At 52.4% G+C, this 26820-nt stretch overlaps 3 protein-coding genes across 4 annotated transcripts; 2 read left to right on the top strand and 1 right to left on the bottom strand.

Annotated features, from left to right (window-relative positions):
* The first annotated feature begins 1289 nt into the window (after window positions 1-1289).
* ZMYND19 (zinc finger MYND-type containing 19) lies at window positions 1290-12259 on the top strand. Its single transcript, XM_064727630.1, has 6 exons — window positions 1290-1418; window positions 1607-1666; window positions 3006-3112; window positions 7760-7900; window positions 9332-9512; window positions 11542-12259. Exons 1-6 carry the CDS (start codon window positions 1368-1370, stop codon window positions 11683-11685), a joined length of 684 nt encoding a protein of 227 aa, XP_064583700.1. The 5' UTR covers window positions 1290-1367; the 3' UTR covers window positions 11686-12259.
* A 3986-nt stretch (window positions 12260-16245) lies between these two features.
* Window positions 16246-25882, top strand: DPH7 (diphthamide biosynthesis 7). Of its 2 annotated transcripts, none has more exons than XM_064728111.1 (9): window positions 16246-16458; window positions 16896-17032; window positions 17461-17548; window positions 18224-18318; window positions 19883-20049; window positions 20829-20901; window positions 21691-21756; window positions 21912-22084; window positions 25841-25882. In XM_064728111.1, exons 1-9 carry the CDS (start codon window positions 16321-16323, stop codon window positions 25846-25848), a joined length of 945 nt encoding a protein of 314 aa, XP_064584181.1. In that variant the 5' UTR covers window positions 16246-16320; the 3' UTR covers window positions 25849-25882. The 2 variants fall into 2 exon arrangements, with proteins under 2 accessions (XP_064584181.1, XP_064584180.1); XM_064728110.1 differs by lacking the exon at window positions 25841-25882 and adding an exon at window positions 23097-25006 and having other exon boundaries at window positions 16247-16458.
* MRPL41 (mitochondrial ribosomal protein L41) lies at window positions 25799-26714 on the bottom strand. The gene has a single exon (XM_064728112.1). The coding sequence runs from the start codon at window positions 26406-26408 to the stop codon at window positions 26001-26003; it is 408 nt and encodes a 135-aa protein (XP_064584182.1). The 5' UTR covers window positions 26409-26714; the 3' UTR covers window positions 25799-26000.
* Window positions 26715-26820: the final 106 nt, after the last annotated feature.

Raw genomic sequence — 26820 nt, 5'->3', positions numbered from 1 at the left:
AGCAGTGCTTGGAAGGAGGGTTTGCCCTGCCAATAATTGATTTCTTCCAAATTATGTTCTTCAAAAGGAGGCAGAGGGTTCCAAAGATAACAACCTACATTAACTTCACATTTAAACCCTAATTAATTATTTAATTTAGTATCTTTATTAATGACATAGATGAAGGGATCAAGTGCAACCTCAGCAGGCTGGCAGGTGACACCAAGCTGAGGGTGAAGTGACAAATCTGAGGGATGTGATGCCATCCAGAAGGACTTGGAAAAACTCAAGCAAGCTCGACAACCTCATGAGGTTTAACCAGGCCGAGTGCTGGAGCTGCAACTCTGGGATCAATCCAGGCTGGGGATAAGCAGATGCAGCAGCCCTGGGAGAAGGATTCCACAAATCTTGCGGGTGTTTTGAAGAAATGAAGATGTGGAGGATACTTTGGGCTGAAATCTGAACCAAAAAATTGCTGTGACACCCTCAGAGGTGCTGAGGTAACCCCCAGTGCTGGAATGGCTGGAAGCTCTGGCAGTGACTGCCCTGGTGGGGAGGCTCTTGGGGCGACCCACACAACTCTGGGGTGGCTCTGTGCTGTCCCCAAGCAGGGCACCGCCCCGCAGTGGTGCCGCTGTCCCCAGGCAGGGCACGGCCTCACAGCCGGGGTCTCACAGCGAAGCGCATCGCGGCTCTCGTGGCGGCACCGGGAGCTTAGGAATGCCGGGCTGTCCTGGGCAGGGCCGGGAGCTGCACCCCGTGATCCCGGTGGGCGTCCCCAGCTCCGGACCCCCTGATCCCTGCCTGATCCCCCCTTCAGGGCCCGCCGGGGCAGCGCGGGGTGTCCGGGCAAGGCAGAGCCGGCGCAGCCACGCGGCGGGGCCGCCGCCGCCATGTGCCACCGGCACGCCAGCCGGGGCTCCTCGGCCCTGGGGGGGTCCCTGTTCCCTCCCTGGGGTCCCCGGGGGTGTCCCCGGCCCCGTCCCCGTTCCCGCTGTCCCCGTTCGGCCCCGGGGGGGGGCGCGGTCCCTTTAAGCGCGGCCGCGCCCCCGCCGGGCCGGCACGGAGCTTCCCGCGAACGTGACGTCACCGCCGGCGCCTCCCGCGCCCGCGCCGCCCGCGCTCGCGCGCGGGGCCCCGTCCCACGTGACCCGGGCCTCGGCGCGCCGCGCGCACATTGGCCGCGGCGGCGGCGTTCGCGGGAGTGACGCGAGGGCGGTGCGGGCTCCCATTGGTCCGCCGGGCGCGGGTGGGCGGTGGCGCGGGCGGCCATTGGCCGAGGGGCGGCGGGGGGGCGGTGGCGCGGCGGCCCCGCCCCCCGGGTGTGCGCGAGGCGGCGGCGCGTGGCAGCGGCGCGGGGCGAGCGGCGGCCCCGGCCCGGCCCCGCCATGACCGACTTCAAACTGGGCATCGTCCGGCTGGGCCGCGTGGCCGGCAAGGTGAGCGCGGGCACGGCGGGACGGGCCGGGGGGCGGCGGGGCCGGGCCGGGCCGGGCTGTGCATTGCCGGGGCCACGCTGGGGCCATGGCGGGGCCGTGCGGAGCCGCGGCCGCACCGTGCACTCCCGGGCCTTGCCCAGCGGTACCGCGGCCGCGCTGACGGCGCTCGCTGTCTCGGTGTGTTGCAGACCAAGTACACGCTGATCGACGAGCAGGACATCCCGCTGGTGGAGAGCTACTCCTTCGAGGTGAGCCCGCCGCTGCCCGCCTTCCCTCCCGGTGCCGGCCCGGGTTCCGTGAGTCCCTCCCCGCCCGGGGCTGCCCCGGCCCCGCCGGAGCTCCGGCTCTGCCCTCTCCTCGTGCTCTGCTCCAGCCGGGCCGCCCTGGAGGAGCCGTGCCTGCAACTCCCCCGATCGGCGGAAAAAAAATCACTTTGAACTTATTCAAGTCCCAACGTGGGAGATTCCAAGCAGGAAAAGTTCTGGGGTTTCCTTTTTTTTCCCAGTTAGACAAACCTTATTTTAAAACATCTATTTACTAATCTGCTTTCTAGTTTGTTTTTTTTCAATATTATCTGTATGCTTTTGGAGAACTGATAATTGGCAATGGTTTGGCAAACATTAAAAATGTTCACTCTGCACTTAGTCTTGGATGAGGAAAACTTGTATTCATGTACCTGATTATGGGACCAGAAAAAAGTGTGTCCTCCTCACATCCACTGCTAAATGAGTTCTACCGAGGCTTTGAAAGTGGAAGACAATGATTACAAAATCTTCAACAAATAAGGGTTTTTTTGGAGGAGAGACCATCATCTGCTGAATTTCTGCAGTGCAGTGGATGCTTCGGGGCTGCTCTTGGGGATTTTAGGAGTTGAGTGGGTGCTGCTGCCAGAACTCTCCCTGTTTGCCCATTCCTCCCCTCTGGCAGCCACTGTGAGTGTCTGTCCCTGTGGTGGTAACACACCCTGACTTCCCAAATGCAGCAGGTTCTTGCTGTGCTTTGTGAGCTTTGAACAGCATTGTGGAGGGCAGGAAAATATGGAAATGCAGGGAAAATGGCAGGAAAATGCAGGATAAATGGCAGACCCTTGTTCTCCCAGTGAGGTGGGTGATGGGGCAGTGCTGGAGCAAAGCCCCAGGGGCAGAGTGAGGATCCTGCCATGAATCCCAGCCCCACAGCTGCATTCCTGCTGTTCCTTATCCAGGCAGCCCCAGCTCCCTCTGCCCTTCCTGGGCTCCACAGGCTCCATCCCACCCCACAGCCCCCAGGGACCCCATTCTGGGGGGGATGGGGGTGCCCTTTGGCTTCAGCACCCAGAGGTGCCAACAGCTGGCCCAGGGAGCACAACAGGGCTGGGGGTGTCCCCAGAGTGCTGGGGGTGCCCCCCAGGCTGGGCTGGCTGGGTCCTCCTGGGGCTTTGGCACAGCCCAGAGCCCACTGAGCTCAAGGGCCCTGCAGGGACAAGTGTGAAATGAGGGGTGCATGCCCCAAAGGAGGGCTCCATCCCCCAAATGAGGGCTCCATCCCCCAAATGAGGGGTGCTGGGTGCCCCGTGTGCTGCTCTCACAGCCTTTCCCTCCCCTCTAGGCTCGCATGGAGGTGGATGCTGATGGGAACGGTGCTAAAATCTTCGCCTACGCCTTCGACAAGAACCGGGGCCGGGGCTCGGGGCGCCTCCTGCACGAGCTGCTCTGGTGGGTACTGCAGGCAGCACAAACCCGGGCTGGGAGGGATGATCCCTGTGCCCAAATGCCCTCAGGAGAGGGGCAAACCCAGCTCGGGGTGCCCACAGGGTTTGGGGTGCAGGATATGCTTACATGGTACAGCCATGGAACGTTCCAGACAGGGAGAGCAGAGCCAGGGCCGTGGACACCCTGTTCACACCTGGGAATGCTGCCCAGACTTCAGCTGGGGGATGAACAGGACCTGTCCCATTTGATAGAGGAAGACAAACCTTTGAAGTTTTTTGTCTTCTCAGAATTATCAGAGCACTGGAGAGAGGGACCTCCCGATAACTTCAAAGTTTGATGTGTTTTTATGGCAAAACTGCCTGAGGTGATGCTGCTGATGGTTCATTTCCATACTCTTATTTTCCATACTCTACAAATCCTTGAAATCCTTCACAGTTTCATTAAGTTTCAGGGGCCAGTTTCCTCATTTGAGAGCAGCTCATCTGTTGCTCCTTCTAGATGTTGATGGGTTTGTACAAAAGGTGGGATCTGCTGAAGAAATCTTATTTTAAAAGCCTCTTTGGAAAAATTAAGCATATTTTCTACTCACTTCCACATCTTTGGAAGCCACAGTGCCCAGGATGCCCTTCATCATTCCAGGTTACCTTTTATCCCCTAGAACCAGGCTTTGCATAGGAGGAAGGAGACAGGAGGAATATCAGATTAATATTTGCAGTCTGCTTATTAAATATGGATTTTAACCTGCATCTGTTAATATTTAATCTTATTGCACATAGAACTTTGTTGAAATTATGAAATTGGCTGCAGTATGTGGAGCAAATCCCTGACAGCTGCTGCTAACTGTGAACCTCAGACAGTCATAATTATTATCTGTAAGGAGCATTAAACAGCACCTGAAAATTATTCAGGTCAGTTCTTGAGGGCTGTGCAAATGATGACATCCCAGCTATTTGTTTATGACACAGCCCAGCCATTGCCTCTCCTGGCTTGTTTCACTCAAATTAGGAAGTCATTTGAGCATATTCAGTTAGGAAATTCAAATTGTGTCACTCGAGCATGGGCTGTGGTTAAAAATAAGAGATTGTGTGTAATGGGGATTTTGGAGAGGCACAGAGGGGGGTGGCAGATGCCAGGCAAGCAGAGCTGCACTTCTGAATTTGCAGTCAGGTTTTTGAAATAGAAGATATAAAATATCTGTGCTGTTCTGTGAGTTCACCCTGGTCCTGAAGGTGGTGGTGGTGCTGATGTTCAGCTGCAGGTCAGAGGCTGAGTCTCTGCAGGGCTGTGAAGTTTCTGCCCCTCCTAAACAGCAGTTTTGGGCTGCTGTGAGCACAGAGCAGGGCTGGGAGCAGTGTCAGGGCCTTCCCTTGTGAGCAGGGGCAGTGCTGGAGGTTTGGAGCCAGGAGAGCTGGGCAGAGCCAGGCACTGATTGCACTTCCCAGTGCCTGCCTGACTCCTTGGGTGAATGAAAACCAAAGATCATGGATTGCTGCAGGTGTAGGTGTGTAATTCAGTTGTTCTCTGCACATGACCCCCCAAAAACATCAAAAACCAACCCAGTTGTGTGCCTCTGGATTTAAATACAGTGAGTAGCATGTGGTAGATGCAAGTAAAACAGATTTTTTGAATTTTTTTTCTATTCTAGTTCAGCAGGTATTGTTGCTCATGTCATGAGGCCCTTGGGATGGAAACCCTGGCTCTGCTGGAGCTGCAGCAGTGACAGGAACCTTCTCCCAGAGCCCAGTGCAGAGGCACTGTGGGATCCAGGAGCTGGAAATTCCCCTCATGAGCTGCAAAAATTCTTACAGGGAGAACTTCCTGCTGGTTCTCAGCCTCTCATGTGCTTGCTGTGATTTCCACACGGAGCCCTGGCTCCCCCAAGCAGGGTTTGGGGTCTCTGCAGGAGCCTTGGCCCTGCTCAGCTCCCTGTGGAGCCATCCCAGCTCTGCTCTGCTGGTGTGGGGATGTTCCCTGGGGAACAGCAGCAGCAGCAGAAGGGGATTAGTCATAAGTAGCACCAACTGCATGTTCAAAAAGACATCCAGGACCTGATTTCTGGGGGGTTTTAAGGATGTTTTTTAAGAGCACTTGCCATCTTGCTGCCTATAACAGGCTCAGCTCTGGTTCCTGGTGCTTGGAATTGCTGTGTCTGCACTTGTGTTCCAGCCCTGGGCTCTGAGCTGCTGAAATACCCAAAGAACAGAACCCAGATGATCCCTGGGGAAGGTTTTGCCTGGCATCTTGCAGGAGCTCAGGCGTGCAGGGGGATCAGGAGCTCCAGCCCTGCAGTTCTGGCTGCATCCTGAGGCTGTTCCCAAGGCAGGGTCTGTCTGTCTGTCCTTGCTGCTCACTTTGGATGAGCTGGGATGGTCACAGAGGCCTGGGGAGGGAGGGGAATGCTCCTGTGTTCAGAGCTTGGGGAGAAGGGTCCACCCTGAATTTGGCATTACCAGATGTGGCACCTCAGGGCAGTGGGGTTTAACCCTGGCTGCTCACCAGCAAGGCACAGCTTCCAGCTTTGCTTGGGCTTCTGTCACTTGAGGGCACAGAAGAGCTGGCAGTGATGTAGATAAATGTGGTTTTATACAAGGAGGTAAAGACTGGCTCAGTGTGGGAGGGGATTTGGTCAGAATTTGCTTTTTGGGGTGCTGGGTGCAGATGTGGGCTGTGCAGGGGTAGCTGTGTGCCACTCTGCTGTGCCACCCCAGTGCCAGGGACAATCCTCATCATCCTCTCTCCTTCCCCAGCTCCAGCAGTTCTAAACTCATCTAATAAAATCCAAAATATTTCTGAACTTAGCCTTGGAATCCCCTTCCCTTTCCCCCCTGCACAGTCTGTTCTTGCTCTGAGCCTCTGTCTCCTCCCAGATTCCTGTCCCTATCTGTCCCATCTCTGCAGCTGGCACTTGGTCCCAGCTCATTCTAAGAACCTTCACTCCTTCCCTGTCCCAGTGTCTGTCTGATGCTCCCCTCCAGCACTTCTGCACTTCTTGGGACTCCTGATTCCCTTTGCCAGCCCCTCTGCTGGCCCTCAGCAGCTCAGAAGGGCATTTCAGCTGTTGCTGGAATGGCTCCCAGTGCCAGGGCAGGGAGGGATGGGATGTTGGGAATTAGGAATTGTTCCCTGGCAGGGTGGGGAACCCCTGGAAGTGTCCAGGGCCAGCCTGGATGGGGCTTGGAGCACCCTGCAATAGTGGAGTTTTAAATTCCCTGAATTTTAAATTCCCTTCCAACCCAATCAAGCTGGGATTCCTCCTTTAGGGCACTTCAGCTGACTCTCTGCCATAGTTTGTTTGCTTTAATGTGTCTGGTTTGGTTTCTTTTTCCCCAAAAGAAGGATTTTATTGGTTTTACCCTCAAAGGGAAGAACTTTTCCCTGTTCCATGGAGGGCCAGCAGATTCCCTGGCAGGGGGCTGCAGGCTCTGTTCCCTTCAGGGAATTCTCTCAGGAATTACCTGGTGGGAGCTGCAGCACAGTCTGTGTGAGGTGCTGCTTGCAGCCCCTCCAGGGGGATTCTCCTCATTAAATTCTACAAAGTTTTGGGGCATATGTGAAGTTAAAGAGTTTTTCTTACCCCCAGGGTACATAACTTAGACATATCTAGATGGATTTAGACCAAGAATACAAAATCCTGTATATTTCATTGTAAGGTACATTAAAATGAGTTTCCTGTTCTGCTGAGCTTTATAAAGGTTAAAAAAGGCATGATTTTTTAAACTCAGACAAATTTCTCTTCAAAATTAAAACAATTATTTGAGCTGCCATGTTCAGTGAAGGCTGAGCAGGGCTCAGGGTCCAGGCTGGGCTTGGGGGGAGCTGCTGGGAGGTGTCCATGGGGAGGTGCTGGGTTCCCCTCAGTGAGTGCTCTCAGCTCTGCTTGGTCCTTGTTCTCCCCATGGCAGAGCAGTCACAGGGACACAGCCCTCTGTCCAAGCCTTGCATTTCAGCTGGGATGGGGATTCCTGCAAGAAGTGACACCAAAAACTTGTCTAGGCTTGAGGGTGTTTGACAGTGAACTGGATAAAACAGAGAGAGGAGAGGTGAAAAGAAGGGGGAAAGGCCAATGGAAACTCCTGGAAGGCAGTAGGGAACATTTCTCCCTGCAGCCATCCTGGCTTAGCTTAGCCCTGCTTTGGGTTTTGGGCAAGTTTCAGGTGTCTCTTGGTCAATTGTGGGGTAATTTCAGACTTTCAGTGTGTGACACACAATTACAGTCTGAAGAGATTTGCATACTTGGTGAAACCTCTGTCCTGCTGCTGTTCATTATTTATGTTTCTTCATAAATAATAAGCACAGCAGTGCCAGACTTGCACAAATGTGTCTGATAGAATTTCCTATGGGAATAAAAATCCAGTATTGGCACCTTCCAAGGAGCACTGTAATTGCATGGATCTTCAGCAGTAACTGGAGGAGTAGACTCTGGAACTAAGCAACATGCTTAAAATTACTCTATATTTGATTCAACTAATTTATAATTGAAGCCACCTGCTGGAAGAAGGCACTTTCTCCTGGGAGTAGCCCCTGGAGTCTGTTTGCAGCCCAGTGCCAGCAGCTCCCAGCTCACTCTGCCTCTGGAATTGCTGTGATCCTTTGGTTTGTATCGCTGTTCCTGTGCAGCACTGACCCTCAGGTTGGTTTTGTGTCCTGCAGGGAGAGGCACAGGGGAGGGATTGCTCCTGGCTTCCAGGTGGTGCACCTGAACTCGGTGACCGTGGACAACCGCCTGGACAACCTGCGCCTCGTGCCCTGGGGCTGGAAGCCCAAGGCTGAGGACATCTCCAGCAAACAAAGGTATGGAGCACCTGCAGGGGGATGGACATCTGTCCAAATGTCTCCATTCTTCAGTGATTTTTGCCTTGGCAGAGCCTTTTTGATGAAGCTTTGGGTGCTTCGCACATCACTCAGCTGGGGCTCGGTCTGTGCTCGTGTCCTGCTGTGCAGGGACCACCCCACCCATCTCACCCTCAGGGCTGTGCCAGGTGCAGCAGGAACCTCTGTGCCCTCCCAGCTGGGCAGAGGCTCAGGGAAATTGCACATCTCACTGCCTTCTGTCCCTCAGAAACCCCAGTGGGAGCTGCAGGATGGATGCTCCTGATGGGATCTGCAGGGTGGATGCTCCTGGTGGGATCTGTAGGATGTTCCTGGTGGGAGCTGTAGGATGGATGCTCCTGGTGGAGCTGCAGGATAGATGCTCCTGGTGGAGCTGCAGGATGCTCCTGGTGGGAGCTGCAGGATGGATGCTCCTGGTGGGAGCTGCAGGATGGATGCTCCTGGTGGGATCTGCAGGATGGATGCTCCTGGTGGGAGCTGCAGGATGGATGCTCCTGGTGGAGCTGCAGGATGGATGCTCCTGGTGGAGCTGCAGGATGCTCCTGGTGGGAGCTGCAGGATGTTCCTGGTGGGAGCTGCAGGATGTTCCTGGTGGAGCTGCAGGATGCTCCTGATGGGAGCTGCAGGATGGATGCTCCTGGTGGGAGCTGCAGGATGGATGCTCCTGTGTTGGAGATGCTCTGGGGGATGAGATGCTCCTGGTGGAGCTGCAGGATGGATGCTCCTGGTGGGATCTGCAGGATGGATGTCCTGGTGGGAGATCTTGCAGGATGGATGCTCCTGGTGGAGCTGCAGGATGTTCCTGGTGGGAGCTGCAGGATGGATGCTCCTGGTGGGAGGATGCTGAGGGATGGATGTTCCTGGTGGGAGCTGCAGGATGTTCCTGATGGGAGCTGCAGGATGGATGCTCCTGGTGGGATCTGCAGGATGGATGCTCCTGGTGGAGCTGCAGGATGGATGCTCCTGATGGGATCTGCAGGATGGATGCTCCTGGTGGAGCTGCAGGATGGATGCTCCTGGTGGAGCTGCAGGATGGATGCTCCTGGTGGGAGCTGCAGAAATTAATTTTGACTCGGTGTGAATAGTTTTGCACAGAATTAACTTTGCTCGATGTAAATGTTTCTTTATTGATACCTTTAAACTTTTGGGGTTTGCACTTAGGCTAAAATAGCCTTAAAAATGCCCAATATATGAGCAGTATATGCTCATATATTTAAATTTTTGGGGTTTGCACTTAGGCTAAAATAGCCTTAAAAACACCCAATATATGACCAGGATGTGCTTTGAGGCTAAATACAATGTTAACCTGATTTATTAATAAATTTGGAATCGATGTCTCTGTATGATTATTATAAATTGATGTACCAAACTTGGACTTGTTTTTTTTTCCAGGGAACAAAGTCTGTACTGGCTGGCAATCCAACAACTTCCTACAGACCCCATAGAGGAGCAGTTTCCTGTCCTGAATGTAACCAGATATTACAATGCTAATGGGGATGTTGTGGAGGAGGAAGAGAACTCCTGCACTTACTATGAATGTCACTACCCTCCCTGCACAATGATTGAAAAACAGGTGGGTTCAGAGAGCTGGGAGTGAGCAGGGAATCCTTGGCATAGTGGTGTGTCTGGGGGTTTATTTGTTATTTAAAATGTAGAGCTTTACATGAGCCATTCAGTGGCTAAAAGCAATGATTTTCTGCCACTCAGGTTTTCTTTGGCTGAACCTCCAGAGCCTGTGATAGTTTTTAGTTTTCTCACAGGAGGGAATGTGGGTTTGAGCTGGAGCAGTGGATGTTGGGGGCTGCTGGGGATTTCTGCAGAGTGCACAGAAAGCCAGGTGGGAGCTTTGCTGCAGGAGCAGAGCTGGGATGAGTGAGCAGCTGTGTGAGGCAGCAGGGAGCATTCTAGGAGGGCTTGGATGGTCATGGAATCAAAAAATAACCTGGTTGCCATTTCCTGAGGTGAAGGTGAATTGCAATTCATCCAGGGGAGGGCTGGGAGGGAAAGTTCTGCTGGAGGAAGATAAAGCAACATCAGGAGAGGGAGAATGAGCTGTGCAAGGGCTGTGCCTCTGCCACACAGATGCCTTATCTAGAAACAAGGGCTTTTCTTGTGATAGCAGATGCTGACTAGGCTAAACCCATTGTGTTCCACTTTCTGCTGTGGGCAAGGGAACATTTGCAAAAATGATCTTAAATTCCCTGTATTTGAAACAGAGGCAGCTCTGCCTTTTATTTGGGTCTGTGCCCAAAAGCTCCCTGGATAACATTAATTTGGCAATGGCTGAGCTTGTGCAGCCCTCCTGATAATTTCTGAATTTCAGGTGTTTGTAGTTGAAAACAGAACTTAAGTTGATAAAAGAGGAGCATTGTAACAACAAATGTGTAATGCTCCAATATTTTGTCTATAAATTAAGCCCATTTTAGAAGAATGAGGAGGATTGCTTCAAACCCTTCTGGTTCTCTGAAACGCATGGTGGGGTGTTTGTGTTTCACAGAATCCCAGACTGGTTTGGGCTGGGGCTTTACAATTCATCTCATTCCATGGCAGGGACACCTCCCACTGTCCCAGGCTGCTCCCAGCCCTGTCCAGCCTGGCCTTGGGCACTGCCAGGGATCCAGGGGCAGCCACAGCTGTGCCAGGGCCTGCCAGGAAGGATTTCCTCCCAATATTCCTCTCACCCTGCTCTGTGAGGCTGTTCAGCCTTGTCCTGTCAGCTGTTGGTGACAGGCATGGACAGAGGCACAGGGGGGATTGCTCCTGGCTCTCAGGGCTGCACCTGAACTCTGTGACCATGGACAAGCACCTGATCATGCAGCTCCTTGGGAATGCTGCTGGTTCCTCCTGGGAAAGCTGCTGGGGTGTGTGATGGTGTTAACAGGGGTTCTTGGATGAGGGAAGAGACGAGGATCTGACTCCATGTTTCAGAAGGCTGATTTATTATTTTATGATATATATTACATTAAAACTATACTAAAAGAATAGAAGAAAGGATTTCATCAGAAGGCTAGCTAAGAATAGAATAGGAAAGAGTGATAACAAAGGTTTGTGGCTTGGTTCTCTGTCCAAGCCAGCTGACTGTGATTGGCCATTAATTAGAAACAACCACATGAGACCAATCCCAGATGCACCTGTTGCATTCCACAGCAGCAGTATCATGTTCCATTTTGTTCCTGAGGCCTCTCAGCTTCTCAGGAGGAAAAATCCTAAAGAAAGGATTTTCCATAGAGGATGTCTGTGACACTGGTGTCCCTGGGGGTGCTGTGCTCTCCTGGCACTGAGCAGGGAGGATTTTCCATAGAAGATGTCTGTCACAGGGGTGTCCCTGGGGGTGCTGAGGCTCCCCTGGCACTGAGCAGGGAGGATTTTCCATAGAGGATGTCTGTCACAGGGGTGTCCCTGGGTGGTGCTGAGGCTCCCCTGGCACTGAGCAGGGAGGATTTTCCATAAAAGATGTCTGTGACATGGGGGGATGCTGAGGCTCTCCTGGCACTGAGCAGGAAGGATTTTCCATAGAAGATGTCTGTCACAGGGGTGTCCCTGGGGGTGCTGAGGCTCCCCTGGCACTGGGCAGCCCCTCTAACCCCACCTTTTGTTCGCAGCTGCGCGAGTTCAACATCTGTGGGCGCTGCCAGGTGGCGCGGTACTGCGGCTCGCAGTGCCAGCAGAAGGACTGGCCTGCCCACAAGAAGCACTGTCGGGAGAAGAAGAGAACCTTCCAGCAGGAGCTCGGCCCCGAGCGGTGACCGGGCAGCAGAGGCCTCTCAGCAGCAGGATTCCTTCCCAAAGGCATTGGACTCTTGCTTTTGCACAGTATGACAGACTGCTTATCAAAGCCAGAGGCACTGAAGAAAAACCCTGTGATGCTTGAGCAGAATGGCTGACTGGACTAAGCCAGCTCTGACTGGTGCTGTGGAAAGGGATCGGGTCTGCCCTTCCAGTATTATATTCTCAAGCAAAAAGACTACTGTGGAGCTCCAGGCAGGAAGCTTCTCATTATTTATATGTTAATACGTTTGTAAACTCATGTACAGTTTTTGTTAGGAATTCTTGATAGCACTCATTAACTGTAATGTTCAGATGAGAACATGTTGTTGGCCTAAAAGTTAAAAAAAGAAAGAAAAGAAAAAAAAAAAAGAAAAAAAGTCATGTAGCAAAAGCTTTTCCTCCCATGTGGCAGAAGTGTCTGTGGCAGTGCCAAGGCCGGCGGGGCAGGCTCTGGCATCAGCACTTACTCTGGAGAACTCTGCATGGAAGCTCTATTTCAAAAAAAATACAAACAAAAAAAGAGCAAACCAAGTAAAGGTTGGAATGAATCCATGTCTGCTCTCTGGCTTTTTCCCCTTCCCTTCCAGCTGCCTTCAGGGCTCAGCCACCCTGGCTGCTGGCAGTCCCTGCAGGCAGGAGCAGGGCCCAGGAGCTGCGTGGGGCAGAGGGACCCTCTGGGATCTGGTCCAGGACTGCAGCTGGGGCTGCTGGAGATGGGCCTTGGAGCAGCCAGGATTCCCAGGGAGCTGGGTCAGCTCTCTGCTCACAGCCTGGCACAGAGGGCAGTGCCAGGGGAGCTCAGGGAGCAGCTGTGTGGGGATGTGGTCGCCCTCGTGGCTTCCCCGTAGCATAGGAAACACTCCAGTCGTGTGCAGAGATGTTTAAATATTTAATATTGGGTGATTTGAATTATTTATTCACTTTTTTAAGAGTTGTCATCAATCCAAGAATCACTTTTTGATTTTTTTTAATGTAGTAATGAGTAACAGTAGTATGGGAGGAGGATTTCCCTTGCAGAGCACATGCCTATTTTTCTTTTCATGAATAACCATTTTCTATTCCATTTTTGCCTTAGAAGTGAAAGGAACATCAGCTGAGTTTCCTGAAGAGCTAAATGGATAATTTAGTGCCAGGTGTTAGTCTTGCTTCACAGTAGAAGAATGTGAGCTGCTGAGTGCTTAATGCAGAGCCTTTCTTGGAGTGCTTAGTGAAAATTTTTTTGTAAAAGCCGTTTAGAATTTTGATTTTTTTCAATCAGGATTCACTTTGCCACTTCATGTTGCAATGTTGGTCTTGCTTGTATTCAATTTGTTAGAAAATTGATCTGCTGTGGACTTCCAATATTATATTCTGTTTCTAATATCTGCACAGGAAGTTCTGAATTATTAACACTTGGGTGGGTTTTCATCCTTTGGCTTTAAGCATTGTGGGAAATAGTAAAAAACTTCTGAAACTTCCTGCTGGAAGTTCACTTGAAGGCACTTGGTCGAGTTGCCACTCTGAAACCACATTTGTACTGTAACTTTTCTGTTCAGGCAGCCCAAAATGCCCTTTAGGATGACAAAACCAAGCAGGACCCAGTCAAATTTTCCTGCAATGAGTAATCTTTTTTTTAAAGGAAACATTAATTCTTTCCTTGAAGTGAAATGCAGTTTTTGATTAATATAAAATGGAACATAAGGGATATTTTGTTTATTGAGGTAATCCACTGAATAAGGCAGAAGTATTGGGGTTTTTTTCCCTTGCCTGTTTAAATGGCTGCTATTTGTCCTGCCAGTTTTCCATTTTATTACCAGCAATCATGTTTATCAAAGCAAAGCTCAGTCTTAGAGCCCTTAAACACTTGAGCAGCACCAAGCAGGGAGAATTTGGTGCAGGTGTTTCAATGCTGCTGCTGTGAGCACAAGGACAGGCTGCGCCCAGGGCTGGTGGGGCAATGGGGAAATTCCTCTGAGGGAATCAGGGATGGGTGGGATAAAGCCAGGATGGAGGTGCTTGGGGGATTTCTGATCCCAGGGAATGTGGGAGGGTGGGGTACAGCAGGAGGGGAGATGCCCACAGGGTTAAAGGGAAACCCAAGTGGAAAGAAACTGCCCAGACATCCTGCAGAGGCTCAGGGAGATAAGAGGGAGATAACAACACCTGGGTGTGCGATCTGTGCCCCCAGACTGTCCCTGTGCCACAGCAGAGAAGTGGCTGTGGGGGTTTTGACTCTTGGAAGGTCTTGGGGACAGCAGTGAGCACATCCCTGCCTGCTGGATCAGTGATCAGTGATTCTGGCAGCTCTTGGCATGCACAAACATCTTCCCTCTCCCTCATGAGGAGGGTCAGAAAGGGGCTTGAAGGTGGCAGCTCCCCAAGGCAGCCCAGAGCATGGAGCTCTTGTAAAGACCTTCCTTACCCACAGAGAACCCTGCTGGCAGGGATAGCTCTATATTTAAAACCCCAGGATTGGAGTCATTTATCTGGGAGCACACCTGGACAGTTCTGATCAAGAACTGATTTTCCAAGGGCTTCCCCCTGATGGAGATGTTCTTCATCCAGGTTGTTTCCTGCAGGGAAATGTGGTAAATCCAGCTCAGGGCAGGAGGCTGCAGTGCTCCTGGTGCTGGCTGTAATAACAGAGGGCTGCACACCCCCTGTAAACACTGAAATGTTGGTACAGCACCTTCCAGTGCTCCTCCCTATCCAAGCAGGACGGTGTCACCAATCCCTACACGCAGAAAACACAACTGGAAATCCTGGCTGGCTTAAGGAACACCAAATCTGAAATACAGTGGATTGCAGGGCTTGGTGTTCTGATTCTTGCACCTTTTAAACACCATCAGATTATAGTCTTAGTTTTCCTTTGTGACTTAATTTTAAATGAAACTCCTGGTAAAAGGAGCAGCTGAAAGACTGAAAATGTTTATGGGAGGCATGGAGATGGTGTAAGAGACCACATGGGCCAGGAGCAAAGCTTCACCACCCAGCAAAATAACACCAAGGGCAAAAGGAGGCTGGTGTGATTAAACAGGAGCATGTGGGATACTCAGAGTAAGAAGAAATCCTTGGTAAATTGAACATGTATCCAAATGTAAGAGATGGAAAGAATAACATTTGGCAGGTGAAACGTAGAACAAGCAAAGAAACAAACCAACCCAGCAAAGTAATGCAAAGAAAAACAAAATATGAGGAATAAAACTTACATGAGTAGTTTTGAAAAAATCAGAAGCAGGGGGATTCAGCAGAGAGGGATGCACAGCAAAGGGAAGGGCTGACCTGAAGATGAAAGCCTCAGCAGAAGAAAATCCAGTGACTTGTTTGCATATGTGTTCCCTGTGAAAGAGCTGGTGGGGTTCACACAGGAACACTCCATATGGAGAGCTCCACGGGGAATCTGCTCAGAGCAGAAGTGCTTTCAGGAGAGATGAAAGTTCAGCTGAAATGAGCAACAACAAGTTGCCAGGAGCAGACGGTGCCACCTACGGCTCCGAGGGAGCTCAGGGACGAACAAGCCGAGCTCCCAGCTGGGATGGCGACCTCTCCCTCGGTACAATGGCACAGCAGCTTCTAGAAGGAATTTCAAACTACAGCCACCTGCACTTGGTGAATTCATGGATGCTGTGATGCAGCACCAGTGGCTGAATACTGAGGAGGAGTCACTGTGGGTTCTGTACAGGGAAATCAGCTCCAAAACTTTACTGGAATTGCTTCAATTCCAGGCATCAACAAGCAGGGAAAAGGGGATTTGGTTGGGACAGTTTGAACTGCACTTAATGATGACTTTGCTCAAGGCACTTAAGGAAGAGAAGCTGCTGGTCAAAAAGGGAAATGTCACATAGACAACTGTTTAAAAGACAGGAAAGGAGGAGTAGAAGGGAGGGTTTTTATGGTGGTGGGAAGTAAACAGCTGGATGTCCAGTATATAAAAAAATAGAAAAAAAGTAACGTATAATGAAACTGACAAATCCACTGATAGTATTATTCAGTGTAATGATAATAAAGGCTGAGTGAACTGCAGAAGGATGTGGAGACAGTGGGAGATGAAATTCAGTGTCAATAAATGTAGGGTTGGTTATGGGAAAACCAAAGGGCCCGGCCTTGGCTGATTTCACTCAGGAACGAGACCTTTGGGTCTGCAGGGCTTCCGCCAGGGAGCAGCGGCAGTGCAGGGAGCGGCACCGCGGTGGGAACGGCTGCGGGCGCATCCCGAGGTGCGGGACGGGGAAAGGACCGAGGGGACAGGGAAAGGCTCAGGGCAGCGCCCAGGAGCGCTCCGAGCCCCGGAACAGCGGCACCAGCCCGGGTGTGCTCGGGAAGGGCCGGGCTGGGGGCATGGCGAGGAAAGGCTGATAGCGGCTTTCCCTCGTGAGCGGCTGCCGGCTCAGGGCAGGGATCCCTCCCGGGGGAGCTCTGGAGCCGCAGCCCCTTCCCTCGGCAAGGACGCATCGGGCGGGAGCTCGGGCAGGCAAGAAGAACCCCCCGTGCGCGAACAGCCCGGCCGGCGGAAGAGGCGGCTCCAGGGGGCAGCTCCGCCCCGGGCCCGCCCTGACCGGGAAGCAGACGGGGCCGGCCCCGCCTCCCGGAGCCTCCCGGGAGCCGCCCCGGCGGCGCAGCAGGGCCCGGCCGCGATGGCCGCGCCGTGCAGGACGCGCACGCTGCAGGTGGTGGACACGGAGTTCAGCGCGGACGCCGTGGAGTGGTGCCCGGTGGAGGGCTGGCACAGCATCCTGGCCTGCGGCACCTACCACCTGCGCCCGCCCGAGCAGGTGAGCCCGGCCCCGGCCCCGCTCCGGGGCGAGCCCGCGTCCCCATCCCCGCCCGGTACCGTTCCAGGGCGAACTCCCATCCCCGTCTCTGCCCGGTACCGCTCTGGGGCGAGCCCCGGTTCCATCACTGGCCGACACCGCAGCAGGGCGAACCCAGGTCCCCGCCTGGCCCCGCTCCGGGCGAGCCGCATCCCCGTCCCCGGTTCTGCCCTTCCCGCCGCGGGGCCGTGCCTTGTCCCGGCTGGGACGGTTCGAGGAGGGCAGAGAGGCCCCTCCGGTGAGCGTGGCTGGCTCCCTTCATCCCTTCTCTCCTTTCATGCCTCAAGGCTGGGGCTGCACAAGTGGCAGCCTCAGCCCTGCCCTCCGAGCAGGATCTCCAGGAAGGAAGCAGAAGCGCGGCTGAGCTTGCCCCGTTCTTTCCCGTGTTTTTGCCACAGAGCGATTCCCGGGGGAGCAGCGGGGCCTGTGACCGGACGGGGCGGCTCTACCTGTACCACTACAACGAGGAGCAGCCCTACATCCCTCTGACCGAGATCCAGCGCATCGACACGGCCGCCATCCTGGACATCAAATGGTAACTCCGGCCCTCCAGGCTCGGTGCCACAGCAGCACGCTCTGCTCCTCCCGGGATCCTTTTTTGGCATGGCAGCAACAGCAATAGTTACTAATGGAACAGTTCCTGACTTCTTGAAGGGAAATACTTTCCAGTTTGTTCCAATGAGCAAGGACTGCCTTGTTTCTGTTTCATACTTTCTGCTCTCTGGGCTGGTCATGACTTTGTACCTCATTTATTTATATAATAACATATAGTAGATCTCCCTTGTACAGAATCCCCTCCTTGCAGGTGTGTGGGAGCTTGAGGAGCCTTAGATTTTCTTAATGTAAGATTTTTTTAGTTACGTACCTTCTTCTTGTGCATGTTGGAATGAAAGTTATGGCTTTGCTCTATTCCTAAATACAAGAAAGATGGACATTGGAGACTTGTTTAACTTGATCTTTTAGGTGCCACATTCCTGTTGCAGAACATCCCATGGTTGGCATTGCAAACTCCACAGGTGCTGTGGAATTTTTCCACCTGACTGGAAGTGAGGTGGGTGGATGCAGTGCCTGCTGCTGAAGCTGTTTTAAGCCATGTTTGCTACCTCTCTGCATTTACTGGTGGTGTGTATAGGCTTGCAGGAAAGCTGGTTTCCATGGCTTCCTCAGCATGCTTAGCTTTTTAAATACTTCTTTTGTCCTCTGATAAGGTTTGTTATAAATTCTATGAGTTTCTTCATGGTGCCAGAGAGTTGGGCTGGGCTCTACCCATCTGCAGAGTCAGGGAGGGGAGGGAGGAGGAGGGAAGGAGCAGACCCTGGATACAAGTATGGCCTGACTGGGAAACATCAGAAAGTGCAAAGCTGGTAAAAGCAGGGAGGAGTTTTGGAGTGGGGTGAGAGAAGAGGGTGATCAGAGCCACTCTCACAGAGTGTAAGGGAATTCAGCAGTCAGGTCATTACTGCTGCTGCACTTCATTGCTCCCTGAGAAGCAGCAGAGTTTAAGGGAGGTTTGATGGGAGATGAGCAGCAGAAGGGTGGGATCCTGTGTGTGCACGTTTGCCCCTCAGCCAGCACTGGATGATTGTACAGTGCTGTGGCACATTTCATTGCTTCTTTACTGTGGGACCCTCATTTGCTCATCAGTCTGTGGAAAACCTTCTCTGGGAAGCAGTGCACTTGTCATTATGTGCCTGCTGTCTTAATGGAGTTCTTTTGTTTCCAGTAGAAGAACAGCTGCATGTTGGAGCCACGCTTCAGGGTGGATCTCGGGGCACAGCGCCTGGCCCTGTCCCTGGACTGGTCCACTGGACGAGAGCAGTGGTGAGGATGGCAGAGGGAGGCTGGAGCTGGAGCCAGGGTGTGGGGGACAACTTCAGGAGAAGTTGAGGGCTTGGATGAAGCAGTCTTTAGTGGTTTTGACTTTCTTGATCCAGCTGGCTCCCTGGCCCTGCTCTAGAAGTAGCTCTTTCCAGAGTAAGGGTAACAGGAACACAAACAGTGTGGCCACTGGAACAGGAGCAGAGACTAATCCAACAACAAATGGGAGGTTGTGCTTTGGGGAATGGCAGCAGGTGAGCCAGGGATGTGTCCTCTGCTGCCTTTGTTAAAAGGAAGGACCAGAATGGGATGCAAATGGAGCTGCTGCTACCAACTCTGCTGTAAGAACAGCTGAAATTTTAGTGTGGAGTTCTCCTTAAGAACTGCTAATAATAGCACATGTAGGAAGTTTAATCATGGGTTAGTGAGAAACAGGAGAGAATTGGTGTGGAAGTGGCTCCTTCTTCTCTCAACTGCTCATACATGAGATTTCAGAAATGGCATTGCTGTGTGAAATAAACTGAATTAACTGTACCTTGAAGGGGAGGGAGGTTAATGTGTTCTGTAGGTGCAGATGAAGAGTGGTGCCTTTGGTGTGAGGCTGGAAACCCGGGGGATCAGGCAGTCATTGCTTAATGCTGTAGGGCACATTTGCTAATTAAAGCCATTTCTGTGTGTGCTAATGTGTTAATGAGTAAGTAGAATTGCCAGTTAGACTTGCTTCTTACATTCCTCCTTATTTTTTGTTTCTGTCCTTCATGATAAATGATTGTTGCCATGATGAAATGCCCCTTTAAACCTGTCATTGTTGTCACTTGAGAGACCAGTAACTTCTCCTAGAAGCCAAATGTACATTGTTCATATCTCTGCAGGAAGGGGGTGGCCCTGTATCTCTTATTTGGGAGATTCAAATTTTGGGAGTGTGATTGCATAATTTGATACAGAACTGGAAAGACGCCCCAGGCCACCAAAGCAGCGCCTGCAGTTGCAGGTAACCAAACAGAAGGGACCTAGCTCATGTCAGGGAAGGCCAGAAAAATCTGTGCTCTGGGAATTGCAAAACATTTGCCAGTGCTCCAAGGTCATTGTGTCTAGAAACTGTAACTGTACTGTGGCACAGGAAGAGAGCAGGAAAGGTCAGGATCAGCCAGTGCTTTGGGTTTCAGTGATAGCGAGGAAATAAAACATCTCTTTGTACTCCAGAAGAGGGAAGAGGCTCTGAAAGGGCATTGTCAGTCTGACTTGGAGAAAAAAAAAAAAAAAGAACCCTCTTCACATGGAATTTGTTTATTGATGTACTGTGAACCATGTAAGAAGTCAAGTTCTGCATCTCTGAGAAAGAGGAGAGCCAGTAGTGGTTCTTTCCCTGACCTGGGTGTGAGTGGTTGCTCCCTCTGAGAGCAGGGAGTGGCAGTTACTGGGGCAGGTGATTTTAAGATGAAGCTGAAAAGAATTGTATGAATGTGTCATTGCTGGCACCATGCTGCCAGTCTCTGCCAGTGTTTATTTGAATTGAAATATTTGATTGTCACAGTAATTCCCAATGTTTTTGTGTACCCTGCTGTAGTGGATGTCCTTTAAGAGTGATCAGCAGTGATTCAGAGGGGAAGCTGAATCTTTTCTCCATAGATGAATCTGCTCCTTCTGTGCATGTCCTGAACCAGTGGGAAGCTCACAAATTTGAGGCCTGGATTGCTGCTTTTAATTACTGGGACATTGATATTGTGTATTCAGGTCTGTATGGGCTGGGGATCCCCTTGGGGGCTGTTGGGGAGGGGCCCCTTGTTTGGGGATGTGTTCCTTGGGGTTTTACTTGCCAGGGTTGGGTGAGCTGCTTGCATCACCTCTTGGCAGAGCTGGGTCCTCTGATGAGGGGTGAAAGGCTTCATTCCTTCATGGTGGAAAGGGGTTGGAAGCTGTACCCTGAAAACTGTATTTTGAGTGACTATTGGCAAAAAAGATTATATCCTCCTGCAGTCTCTCAAGAGCCAGAGAGCTCTTTGAGTCCAGCCTTTATGACTTCTATTATTTTTCTTACCAAAGAAGAGGGTAGCACCATATTGCCACCACTTGTGTTTTCTGTGGTGATGAGTATTGGGAGCCTAATGTGATTTTTGGTGTGTCTGTTAAATTCTGTGAGATCCCAGGGCTGGGAAGCATCAGCTCTGTGTCACAGACTGCCCTGAGCAGGAAGGGACACCGGGATCATCAATCCAACCCAGCCCCCCCAGCAGCCCCAGCCTGGGCACCCCTGGCAGCGCTGCCCAAAGGCTCCTGGAGCTCTGGCAGCCTCGGGGCCGTGCCCATTCCCTGGGCAGCCTGGGCAGTGCCAGCACCCTCTGGGGGCAGAGCCTTGCCCTGAGCTCCAGCCTGAGCTGCCCTGGCCCAGCCCCAGCCGTGCCCTGGCTCCTGTCCCTGTCCCAGAGCAGAGGTGGGAGCTGCAGACCCCTGGCACTGCTTTGCCCCGTGCTCAGGGCTGGTGCTGAGGGTGACAGTGTTTTGTCCCTGGGCAGGAGGGGATGACAGCCTGCTCAAGGGCTGGGACACCAGGTGCAGTCCAGAGGCTCCAGTCTTCACCAGCAGGAGGTGAGTGAGACCTGTCCATGCCCAGCCCTCCAGCAGTGGGGTGGGAACCCTCCCTGCTGCCCTGCCCCCGGCCAAGCCACTGAATTCGGACACGTGCAGTGATAGTGGGTCCGTGTTCTGCCTCCCTTGGGAAGCCTATTAGGTTTTTTTTCATCAGAACAACTTCAGGTTGAAACTTTCTTCTCTGTTTCCTTTAACACAATAAACCAAGTGCTGACTTCCACATGTGAAGAAGGTGGTAGTTTCTTTCTAAAAAAGGATGATCCTGATTTACGCTTTTATTTTGGCAATTTCTGTGTGTGTTAAATTTGGATATATTATTATGGAATGGTTTGTAGAAAATATTTTTTTCTCTACTGTTTAGTTGTTTGAAGTGATCTCTTTTCTATCTTATTTAAAAAAATGGTTAAAACAATATACACAGCTCTCCAGTGGAATTCTGTATGTAAACTTAAATTACACTGGGGATTATGGCTATGGAAATACTAATTTTGGGAGTAAAGTTTCCTGGGAATGGAGTTGTTCTGCTGGAATTCTTAGGGCCTTTGAGCAGCAGTTTATGGGGTAAATATTACTAGAAAATTTTTGTGCTGAGAGATGGTGTGAATAGGAGTTTTGTCCCTGGGAGGGCTGATGGACTCTGTAGATGAAACTCTGCTTGGGTGTGTCACTGGACTGAAATTTAGAGCTGACTTCTCCTGAGACACCTTGATGAAATAATGTGGACTGAAAAATCCTTTAAATTCAAGGAAGAAGCCCTTCTCAAATTGCTGTCTCTTCCCCCTGCAGACATTCCATGGGTGTGTGCAGCATTCAGTGCAGTCCCCACCGGGAGAATCTCCTGGCCACAGGCAGGTGAGTCCCTTCCAGCTCTCCCCTGGTGTGCCAGCCCTGGTTGTGCTGCTGCCTCTGCAGAAGCTCCATGTGGTGCAGAGCATGTGGCCTTTCCTCCCTTTGTTCTGTGCCCTGACCTGGCTGTGCTTTTGTGCCTGTTGGTGTTGTGTCCCCAGCTACGACGAGCACGTGCTGCTGTGGGACACCAGGAACATGAGGCAGCCTCTGGCTGACACCCACGTGGAAGGGGGGGTGTGGAGGCTGAAGTGGCACCCCACGCGTGACTTCGTGCTCCTGGCAGCCTGCATGCAGAGCGGCTTCAAGATCCTGGACTGCCGTGGGAGCCTGGGTGAGTGTCTGGGGACAGAGGTGCCCCAGGGCTGCTCTGGGGAGCAGAGGTGCTGCTGTGCCCCTCTGCTGCCCCCAGGGTCATGGGGAGCTCCAGCTCCTGCTGGAATGTCTGAGATGGTGTTAACAGCCATAGGTTCTGTTCCACTTTGAGGGAACTTCCAGCTTTTCCACATCTGGGCACTCTCTTGGCCTGCTTGGTTGTGCCAAGGCCCTGTCACTGTCTGTGTGTAAATCTCTCAAAGCGTTTTATCATGGAGGAAAGCCTTTGTGTTTGGTGTGAGGGCACAACCACTCTGGTTTGTGTGCATTGTGCTGGTTCAGAGAGGTGCATCTGAATGTCAGGTGGTGCTTTCCTGTTAGCAGGAGTCACTGACCCGCTGGGGAGTCAGTTATTGCCTCAGGAAGGAAGTGCTCTGCAGCCTGGTAAATCCAGAATAACATGAATAAACTCAATGTAATCACAAGGTACTTCCATGGTGGAAAAGCTGTTTGCATTCACATCACAAATGCAGTCTGACAGAGGATGGTTGGGTTCCTGGGATCTCCAGACCTTGGGCAGATGAACAGCTTAGGAAAAGAGGATGGCATTTCTCCTGTGTGGGGAAGGAAGGAACTCACTGTGAGGGTCAGGTGTTGAAAGCTGACAGGAAGAACATCTGCAGTGTGTTAATAACCAGCAGCTGGCAGTCCCCCAGGTGTGTTCATGGCTCAGTGGAGGCTGTGGTGTGACCAGTCTGGTCTGTCTTGAGCCGTTGTAGGCACTTTGAATAGTGATGCTCTTTTATCTCATGCATGTTAAACCCTCTTCTCCTCTGCTACTGACCCAGGAGGAATCATTAAGAGATGGCTGAAAAATGTTCAGAACCTCATTCCTCCTGCTTCACTCAGTGGTGAAGAAGGGAATAACCAGAGAACTCTTCCCATGAGACACAACCAGTGCTGGAATGGCTGCTGAGCACTGTGCCACAACTTGATTTCTAAGTAATTTCATTTATCTTTTTTTCTTCAAGCTGAAAACACAGAGGAGTGTATCATCCTGTCATCCTATGTCCTGCACAATTCCTTGGCCTATGGGGCTGACTGGTCAAGGCTGTGTCCAAGGGATGCCCTGCCTGCCAGCCAGGACCTTGCTGCGTGCCAGCCTCAGGAGGAGCTCGTGGCAGCAGCAGGGCAAGGAGATGAGAGGCTCAATTTGCAGGTGCAGAACCTGAAGATAATTTATGAGTCTCCTACAGCTACTTTTGATGTAATCCTGGATGAGGAGAGTGAAAGCCCTGCTGTGGCACCCACAGGGGCAGGGCCAAAGCTGGCTGGGGATGCTGGACTGCTCAGGGGCTCTGGTTTAAAGGGAGGTTTAGATTTGGCTGCCCAAGGGGCAGATCCTGGGTCAGCCAGTGGCTCTGACTCAGGAGCCAAGAGAGCCAATGGAATGGGCCTGGACAGAGGCTGTGACCCAGCCAGGTCCCCAGACAGCCCCAAAGAAATGAGCATTGTGGCCACTTGTTCCTTCTATGACAACATCCTCCATGTCTGGAAGTGGGAGATGAGCCTGGTGACCCCTCCAGATGTGCCAAGTCCCAGATCTCCATCCAAAGGAACAGCTGGAAGTGTCCATTGACCAGTCCCAATGGAAGAGGGGGAAAACTGAACTGAGAGTGAGAGCTGAACTTCTGCTGGGCTTTCCCATCTCACTGCTGAGCCTGGGAGTCCTTCAGGGCCATCACTGCTGGGATTCCTGATGTTTTATTTTCAGCACAGAGGAAAGCCCTTGCTCACAGGCCTGTGGTCATGGCCAGACAGGTTTATTTAGTTTTTCCTTTCATGTCCCAGTTCCTCTCACAGGCTGCTGCTTTGTACCTCAGATCTGACCCTTCCAGGGCTGGTTTGCATTTCACAATGGATCTGTCAGGCCCCTTCTCCTCCTCCCTCACAAACCAGACTTGTTTGTGCTGCTGTGCAGACCCCTGCAGTGATCAGCAGGGTTCCTGAATGGCTCAGAAAAGCCCCTGGGCAGAGGCTGGGCTGTGTGATGGAGGAGAGCTCAGGCAGGCCAGATGCAGGGCAGTGTGCTCACAGTGATGTTTAACAGAGACAAGCTGTGGTTCAGAAGGAAGTGCAGGCTGGCTGTGTGATGGGAGGTGCTGGGGGATCCTCCTTGGGAGGGTCCTGGTGCTTCTCCATCATTTTCCATCACTCATCACCTGCCTGCAGATTCCTTCATCATTCCCTGAGCACACCCTGGCTCAGGTAAATCCTGTAGTGACCCCACCATGTTTTAGTGCCACTCACCCACCCCATGGCCTCTCCATATTCAGCTCATTCTTTCTGCTCTCCACAGAGCCACCTTTAGGTCCAAAGTCAAGCTCAGTTTATAAAAGGTGAACAGCTTTAAGATCAAAACCTCCAAAAAGTATAAGTAGTGTTTCTTGATATCTTTTTAAATTTAAAGTAAGTACAGAAACCAAAATCTTAACAGCATTGCCCTAACTACCTCCAGGAATGGCTGCAGGATTTCTCATGGTTGCTCCATCAGCTCTCTTTTTTTCACTGTGAAACATCAGCAAAACCCTTTCTGGAACATTTCTCTACTCCTAGAAACAAAAAACCAGCTTAAACTAGATCAGTAACCTTTAGCATGCACGGTTTGTCTTTGAGGGTCCTAAAGAATGAATTGTGTGGAGGGAAAGAAACACCAGCAACAGGTCTCTGTGTAACAGTGCTGCAGCTAAATGAGGTGCAGCAGATGAGAACTTTGCTGCTTTGTAACCCCCTTCTCAAGGGTGAATGTGTATTTTAGCAAACATTCTGGAGCACTGTTACATGAAGATTCATATTAGTAATGAAAACAAGAGCTTTTGCTAAAGAAAAAACAAACATGCTATTTTTGGATGTTTCTAAAATAAAGCCGATATAAGCAATTTATTTTTTTTGGTTGAGTTTTAAAAATCAAGTTACTTGACAGTCCTTGTGAGGACCTCCTGCCCTGGCCTGGGACACCTGGGGCTCCAAGGGGTGAATATTCTATGGGAGGCAGAGTGGATGAGCCAGTTTCCTGGGAAAGCCGAGGGTGTGTCCCTGTGTCTGTTTGAAAGGTTGTAATGGCTTTTATTGCCCTGTCAGAGCAGGGAACAGCCCCAGGGCAGCGAGGCTGGAGGGTGACACCCACTGGGCCAGCCCGGTTTGGGCTTTGGGCCAGGCCTGGCTTTGCTCAGAGCAATGAGGAGCCAGCTGTGATCTCCTTCCATGGGGTGTGAGGGGAATGATGGGGTGAAGAGCACGCTGGAAATGGCAGCAAAGGGCAGAGGATTTCCTGCTCTCCAGCCCTGCATCCCCCTGCCAAGTGCCCTGGATGGGCAGCAAGGCTCCCAAAGCTGAGGGGCCACGGCTGCCAACAGCAGCGAGGCAGTAACAGCCACTTGTGTGTGACTGGTTCTGATCAGCTCCACAGGAGGGGAAAAAGGCAGAGCTCAGTTAGAAAAGCTGTTAGAAAGCCTTCTTCATCCCCAGCCAGCCCACTGTGGCTCATCCTTGTGTCACTGGGGCTGCAGCACCCCCACTCCATCACAGCCCTGCCCAGCCCCAAAATGTGGGGGTTTGAACCCCCCACACCACTGTAAGGACTCATCTGTCAGCCCATATTACAGCCCTCACAGACCATCCACTGATCTTCCTTCCTTTCTCCCAGAGTGAACGTTTCAGTCTTAATTTAATTTTTAAAGTTTAATTCTTAAACTTTGCAGTACTTTTTATTTAGAAACATGATGGACTCCTCATCCTCAGAACCGCAGAGAGGGCTCTGCTCACCAGGCACAGCTGTCTCAGTCACACCGCAGATTTCCAAGGCAGAAGGATTTGCTTTGCTGTCCAGTGACGGAGCCTGTCCCGCGTTGCCCAGCGGTCTCACCGCCCGCTCCCTACCGCACGTAGTTCTTGGGGAAGAGCTGGAAGAGCTTGCCCTCCTGCGTGGGCTCGAAGCCGTACTTCTGCAGGTTGTTGGGGTCGAACGTGCCGTCCTTCACGTCCTTCTCGATGCGCGGAGCCACCAGCTGGTCGAAGAGCTGCTTGGCCGTCATGGGCGGCTCGGAGCCCTCGGGGGCGCGGTACGACACGTAGGGCCGCAGCTTGAAGCCCGTCAGGTCGGGCACGACGAACTCGGGCACCATCTCCTTGACGAGGAGGAACTTCTTGTTGCGGGTGAGCACGCCCAGCTTCTTGGCACCGCGGCCCTTGTTGTGGCTCCGCGGGCCGCGCTTGCTGGTGAACGGCGACAGGCGGTCGGCGCCGCGCACCAGCCCGCGGACCAGCTGGGTCAGCAGCCCCATGCCGGGTACCGAGGGCTCAGCGGGGCTGGAACCGGGCCCTGAGGGCACCGGGGGCTCAGCGGGGCTGGAACCGGGCACTGAGGGCACCGGGGGCTCAGCGAGCCGGGCCGGTCCCTGAGGGCAGCCGGCAGCTCAGAGAGACCGGAGCGGTCCCTGCGGAATTAGCGAGTCCCGGAGAGCACCCGGGCAGCCCAGCGGAGGCGGAGCCGGTCCCTGCGAGCACCGGGAGCTCCCCGAACGGTGCCGGGGCCGAGTTCCCCTCACGGCCCAGAGCGGCCCCGCGGCGCTCCCGCCTCCGCACACCGCAACACCGCCCGCTCCCATTGGCCGGGCCGCGCCAGCCAATGAGCAGCGCCGGTGCTGCCCGCGCGCCGAACGGCTCCAGGGGGGTTTTTCTCGCCAATCAGCAGCC

This window comes from Zonotrichia leucophrys, chromosome 17, assembly GCF_028769735.1.
Source record: "Zonotrichia leucophrys gambelii isolate GWCS_2022_RI chromosome 17, RI_Zleu_2.0, whole genome shotgun sequence".
NCBI lineage: Eukaryota > Metazoa > Chordata > Aves > Passeriformes > Passerellidae > Zonotrichia > Zonotrichia leucophrys.
This window is presented reverse-complemented; position numbering and strand designations above follow the sequence as displayed.

Coding starts and splice junctions, on each gene's coding strand:
- ZMYND19 (XM_064727630.1), top strand. CDS start 1,368: ATGACCGACTTCAAACTGGGCATCGTCCGGCTGGGCCGCGTGGCCGGC. Junction 1,419..1,606: donor TGGGCCGCGTGGCCGGCAAG/GTGAGCGCGGGC, acceptor GGTGTGTTGCAG/ACCAAGTACACGCTGATCGA. Junction 3,113..7,759: donor CTCCTGCACGAGCTGCTCTG/GTGGGTACTGCA, acceptor TGTGTCCTGCAG/GGAGAGGCACAGGGGAGGGA.
- MRPL41 (XM_064728112.1), bottom strand. CDS start 26,408: ATGGGGCTGCTGACCCAGCTGGTCCGCGGGCTGGTGCGCGGCGCCGAC.
- DPH7 (XM_064728110.1), top strand. CDS start 16,321: ATGGCCGCGCCGTGCAGGACGCGCACGCTGCAGGTGGTGGACACGGAG. Junction 18,319..19,882: donor TCCACTGGACGAGAGCAGTG/GTGAGGATGGCA, acceptor ACCCTGCTGTAG/TGGATGTCCTTTAAGAGTGA. Junction 20,902..21,690: donor CCAGTCTTCACCAGCAGGAG/GTGAGTGAGACC, acceptor TTCCCCCTGCAG/ACATTCCATGGGTGTGTGCA.